A 6,315-nucleotide genomic window follows, 5' to 3' on the forward strand; every position below is an offset into this window, starting at 1 on the left:
GTGAGCGCCTCAAGAAAAGGGACTGTTTTTGCCTTTGTTGTTTCCTCAATGTTTAGTGCAGGGCCTGGCACATAGTAGGCACTTAATAAAAGCTAACCGCCTGAATGATTTCAAAGTGCTCTGCAAACAGCAGAATACGATATAACTGCTATTATCTTTACAGCACCTAACCTAGTGTCTGGCCCACAGTCAGCCATCCTAACTGTGTGGTGATGGATTCACCGGCCTCTGCAGCCCAGAGCTGCCTCAGAGCTGGGAATGGTGGTCTTGGCCACGGTTCCCAAGCTGTTTCCTTCCACGGACTGAATGAATAAGCACCAGTGTTTCCCAGCAGCAGCTTCAGGCCCCACACCTGTCTAGGGGTGGGTAGGAGCCAGGGCTAGGGGGATCGAAACCTCCTGCCCAAGCCATAACACCGATGCCCCGGGGCCTCCTGCCTCAGAGCCTCCGCTGCTGGGGATGGGGCCTCCCATCCTCCCCTCCTCTGCTGCTGCGGATGGAGTCTCCCATCCTCCTTGCCTCTGCGTGGGTTGTTTACAAAGCCCCATTCAAGGCTCCACACATGGAGACAGAATTTTCCCCATCACATTCCCTGTCAGACTGTCAGCCTGAATCCCACTTTAATCTGCCAGAAGCACTTTTCTGCTGACATTTTTAATAAATACTTTCAGCTTTTAAACACATTTGTGGGGGCCATTTCCACGTCTCCCTCTCCTGCCTCCTTCTCTCAAGAGGGGGCTCAGAAAGCTCTAATAGCAAATCCATCAGGCCTGGCAGAGGCCTGAGTCCCCCACCCTGGCCTCCCTCCTCGCTTCCCAAGCCTCCCCGCCCCGCCCTGCTCCTCCTCTCCCAGGCCAGCCACAGCATCCTGAGTGAGGTGGTGTTTTCAATTTGAAAGCTAAATTAACTGTCCAATTGGATTTGGCTGCTGCAAGCCAGTTCCTGTGACAGGTTTTAGTTATGAAGCATATTTCACATTAATAGAACTCAACATGAAAACCTCGCGCCCAGGGACTGCCGCGGCTCGCCATTGAAATGTTAAATTTAATATTTCAGACATGCTCGTGCCAGTGTTTGATTATTGTTCTCCATTTAAATCCCTCCTAACGGGAAAGGGCCTAATTAGTAAAAAATCATGTTTTAATGAAGGCAAAATGCTAATTGCTAACACACAAAAAAAGAGCCTGCATGTGGAATTAGCTGGCAGCCCTGCTGGTGACTTCTCCAGGACTCAACGGCACGGCACGCTCCCCTAGTGACTGGCTCTCTTCTTCCTTGGGCGCTGCAGTACCTCCCCCATCCCCGAGATACAGAGAAGCCACAGGCTCTTTCTGAAAGTTCTCAGCAGCCCTTTCTTCCTCATCCCAAGAGCTACCGCCAGGACTCTGGCCTACTTGCTGATGGGCACTCAATGCCCCAGAAAGCCTCAGGGCAGAAAGGAGTCTCTGTGCTCCATGCACAGGAGGGAGGGGCCCTGGGCCCAGCAGGCAGGAGGAGTGAGGAGTGCTCAGGGTGGCAGGTACTTACGTCACTGAGCTGGTCCCTAGAGCTGCTCCACTGGGAGCTGGTGGCTTCTCGGACACTGTCTTCTTCGCTGTTGCGGCTGCCGCTCTTGCTTGAAGGGACCTTCATCTGGGGGACAAGGAGGAGAGAATACTCTCAGAGCTACAACCTCACCTTCCATCCTACTTCTCAAACCAGTGCCATCACCCTGCTCCTTACCCTGCTACCGTGCCTCTGACCCCTAGACAGATGCCTCTGACCCCTAGACAGATGCCTCCTTTTGTGCATGTGTATGTGGGTGGGTACAGGTGTGTACGGGGAGGGATGTTAACTCTTTAAAGGTGACATTTAGGGTTCTCAAGTCAAAGGAATGTCTGTCTACTCATGGTTCTAAAGAGTCAATATGTGGGTGGGGCAGATCTTCCTCCTTTAAGCATGTGGTTTTTGTTTTTGGACCTGGGCAGTAAATACATTGGGTTTGCTCAAGACTAGAAAGAAGGGAAAAGGTTGGGGAAGGAAACACTGGAAAATGAGAATGATTCCCCCCCCCCACCCCTGGAAAGATCATCAATTTTTTAAAAAGCAAAGAGTCTTGATAGGAGATTGGGGGGCAGTCCTTTGATTTTACTGGTTTGGGAAACTTCCAGGTGAGAAAATTCCATCAATACAAGGCTGGCACCTTCTCCTAACAAGCTTAGGGAGATGCTTAGAGCAGGGTGTCAGATGCAAAGCTCACAAAATTTCTGAAATAAGTTTAAAAAGTTTAACATAACAAAAATACAACACAGATAATGTGAAATTGTGGTTTTCTGAGTCAATATGCAGCCCCCAGGGATCTGCTTCTACTTGAGTTGGAGGACACTGTTAAGTAACCTCCCCAGGGTCATAAAAGCTCTCCCTTCCCCAAAAAAGAGTCAATATAGCCATTCCCAAACACCAGGCTGACCCTCAGCCTGTGCTGAGCCCATCATGGATGGTTCTCACAAAGGAAACTGGCATCATTTTTATGATTTTTCTTCACATCTCAAGGTCATTTCAATACAGGATGCTGGCCAGTCTTATGGACACCTTTTTGAGTCCTCTGCTTTCACGCCAGGGGCTAACAGGTACGTGGTATTTGTAGCTGTGACTGGGCAGCTTGGCCACCGCTGGCTAGACAGTCCTCTTCAAGGTGGGTGGACAGCAGGGAACACTGAGGGAGGGGGCTTCCCACGGAACCCCTCCTCGGGGAATAGCTGAAAGGAGAGGTGGTTGACTGCACAGAGTGTAGGGTGGCACCTGCATCAGGCCAGATCTGGGATTTCTGCCCCTCGTGGCATGCATCAGAGTGGTGGGAATGAGAGATGGGGAGTTGGCTGCAGGCCGCCTCACTGCCTAGCAGAACAGTACCATTTTCCCTTCCCCAAACAATAATAATCATTATTATAACAACAATCATCACAGACACGTACACAATTGGTGTTCTACATGTCTGCCAAGCACTGCATGACTTTCGTTTCTCCCCACAACTACAGTGGGGGCACTTGAACATATTATTATCCCCTACAGAAGTGGGGAACCTGCGACCTCGAGGTCACATATGGTCCTCTGGGTCCTCAAGTGCAGCCCTTACCTAGAGGACCACATGTGGCCTGGAGACCGCAGGTTCCCCACCCCTGGCAGAGTTTCAGATTTGGGGGAGATGGACCTCAAGGGGTCACCAAGTTCAGCCCAGGTACCTAAACCAAGAATCTTCTTGATAGCATCCCTCACCAGTGGTCAGCCAGCCTGAAGACCAGACAGTCTTGCCCACTGCCTCCCTAGGCAGGCCCTTCCTATAAGACCATTAGAACATCCGAGCTGTTGGCACGTTGTCTCCCCCATTATTCTGGGGGCTCCCTAAGAGCAGGGACAATCATCTGCTTTTCTGGTGTCCACAGCGCTGAAGTCGGGCCTGGCATACAACAGGTGTTTAATAAATGCTTGCTGACATTCAGCCTCATTCTGTCTCTTGGCATCAACCACCATTTACTTCTGGGTCTACCCTCTTGGGCCAAGTAGACCAAGTGAAATCACTCCTCCCCATGTTAGCCCTTCAAATACTCGAAGTCTGTTACCATGTCCCTCATGGGTTATATACCTCCCCTACATTTAATGGACTGTGCCACATAACTCTCTACTTTCCATCAGCAGAACATGGTGCCCCTGAGCTGGGTACTGCCTCCCCCCACCCTTTTTAAGCTTCTTTTATGTACTGTCTTCCTCCCGCTAGATTGTAAGCTCCTTGAGGGCAGGGACTGCCTTTTCTATTTATGTATTTATTTCCTTTCCTATTCCTACTTGGCACAGTGCCTGGAACACACTAGGTGTTTAATAAATGTTTACCAACTGACTACTTACCCCCAACCTAAATCTTTAAAATAGGTACGTAATGTTTATTGACTGACTACCTAACTCTCAGTCTAAATCTCCTAAGTAGGCATATAGCAGATGCTTAATAAATATTTATTGACTGATTGATGATATACTCCCAGCCCCAAACCCTCAGCAGAAACATGTGGTGGTTGTTCAGTTGTTTTTCAGTCATGCCTGATTCTTCATGACCCCATTTGGGGTTTTCTTGGTACAGGTAATGGAGTGGTTTGCCATTTTCTTCTCCAGCTCATTTTAGAGATGAAGAAACTAAGGAAGCAGGGTTAAATGACTTGCCCAGGGTCACACAGCTAGTAAGTATCTGAGGCTAAATTTGAACTCAGATCTTCCCGACTCCAGGCCCTCTGCTCTATCCACTGCTCCACCTCTAACTGCCTCAATAGTACATGCTTGATAAATGTTTATTGATTGACTGAATCTCCGAGCCTAAATCTCCCAAAGAAAAAGTTAAAAAAAATAATAATAATAATAGACACAGCCATACGAAAGAACTTGTAAAGCATTCTACATATATTATTGCATTGGACCCTCCTAACAAATTTATAAGGAACTGCTTTTATTTTAATGGATGAGGAAACCAAAGGTCTGAGAAGTAAGCTCACTTGCCTATGTCCCACAGCTGGTAAACACAAGAGAGGGGATTTACATGCAGTTTTCTCCTAACTCCAAGCGTACTCAGCCTCTCCATTACAGCAGGCTGCTTCTGGATAACCTGGCTGCTTTCCTAGGTTGTCCAGAACTCTCCTCCCATCACTATCTGACGAGATTCATGCAGATTCTAAAAGCTGAGCTGTGCCTCAGACCCTCTGGATTATTTTCAATCTATGGCTAAAGTTCCACGAACTTAAAAGGACGAGAAGAGGATTTCTTTATTGTTGAGGTCTCGTCCAGCCATGTTCTACCAGAGAAATGAGTTCATATCATCTGAGAGTTAGAGATTGTGATCCCCTCCCCCCAACTCTGATGATCTCAGTCTCCCCCAAGATGCTTCCCCCAGGGTTAGCCGTGCTCTGAAACAGAAGAGCGGCTCCATTAGCGAACTGTTTGAGAAATCCCTCCCTCTAAACGAAAATGGGCACGTTCCAATTAGAACCGTCCATCCTCCGCCTGTGCTGCTGACACGTTTTTCTCCAAGACCCCATCAGAAAGGATGTGGATCAGGAAACCTCTCTCCTTTATCCCATTCCCTCCCCAAAATGGCAGTTCTTGCTCAAGATGGAGGTGCATGCGACATCACTCTCCCCTGGGGTCTTGCATAAATATTATCTGTGCCTCCGTAATGTTATCTGCTCCCCCCCATTAGACTGTGAGCTTCATGAAGGCAAGTCCTGAGCTTTATCTGTAACCCTGTAGAAAAACAACAGGCCAGAAGAGTGCCCCTAATACACACACACACCCACACCCACACCCACACCCACACACCCACACACACGCACGCATAATATTTGCTGGTATGTAATTATTTTAGGCCTTGACTGACCAGTGGGGAGTCACAGATGACACTGTCCCTCAGTATCCCCCAGACAACTGGGGTTGTCTTCTGGCTCACCCAGGGGCAGACTCAGTCCCACAGTGACAGAATGGAATACTTCCTCCCCTCAGGAGGCCAGGATTCAACAACAGCATTATCCCCATTTTACCAGATAGAACACGTGAGGCAAGCAGAGCTGAAGTGACTTGCCCAGGGTCACACAGCTAGGAAGCATCTGAGGCTGGATTTGAACTCAGGTCTTCCTGACTCCATAGCTAACACTCTACTGTGCCACCCTGCTGCCTCTATAAAGGGAGGAGATGTGCATGTATAGAGAGGTGAGGGAAGAAGAAACCACAGAACTAAGAGGAAAGGAAGGAATTCCTGGGGCCGAAAGGGAAGGACAGACAGAAGGACTGCATGGGAGGGGTGAAATCTTCAGGGGATGGGAAGGAAGCAGAGCAGACCATGGGGTCACAGTGGCTTTCATGACCACCTGGACCTTGCCCTGAACATTTTCCCCGGAAAAATTGGTGCCATTCAGTCCCACAAACAGCAGCTCTATGATGGAGCAAACAGTGGAGGAGATCCCGCCTCGTTCCACAGCTAGTTGGCCATGAGGCTCTACCAGACACAGGGTCAGTCATCCAAATGAGTTCCAGCCCCAAAGTGGAAGCTTAAAAGTGAATGGACCTTCCACATTAGTGCCACGTGGTCAGATGGCCAAAGAAACGCTGCCCTGGACAGGCCTACTGAGGATTCACAAACACTGCTAGAGTTTCCCTAGAAGGATCAATTATTCCCAGAACTAGAGTCATAGACCCACAGAATGTCAGAGCTGGGAGGGCCCTTAGGACACAGAATGTCAGAGCTGGGAGGGCACTTAGAACAGAATGTCAGAGCTGGGAGCCCTTAGGACACAGAATGTC

The 6,315-nt window shown here is 49.0% G+C and overlaps 1 protein-coding gene across 1 annotated transcript in view; it reads right to left on the minus strand.

Moving 5' to 3' along the window:
• FBRSL1 (fibrosin like 1) overlaps nucleotides 1-6,315 on the minus strand; it is a 317,105-nt gene that overhangs the window by 167,106 nt on the left and 143,684 nt on the right. Inside the window, 1 exon segment of the mRNA XM_027844057.1 lies at nucleotides 1,528-1,632. Within this exon segment, the coding sequence (XP_027699858.1) occupies nucleotides 1,528-1,632 (105 nt within the window).

Source organism: Vombatus ursinus, unplaced genomic scaffold (assembly GCF_900497805.2).
Source record: "Vombatus ursinus unplaced genomic scaffold, bare-nosed wombat genome assembly UNPS02014935.1, whole genome shotgun sequence".
NCBI classification, from domain to species: domain Eukaryota; kingdom Metazoa; phylum Chordata; class Mammalia; order Diprotodontia; family Vombatidae; genus Vombatus; species Vombatus ursinus.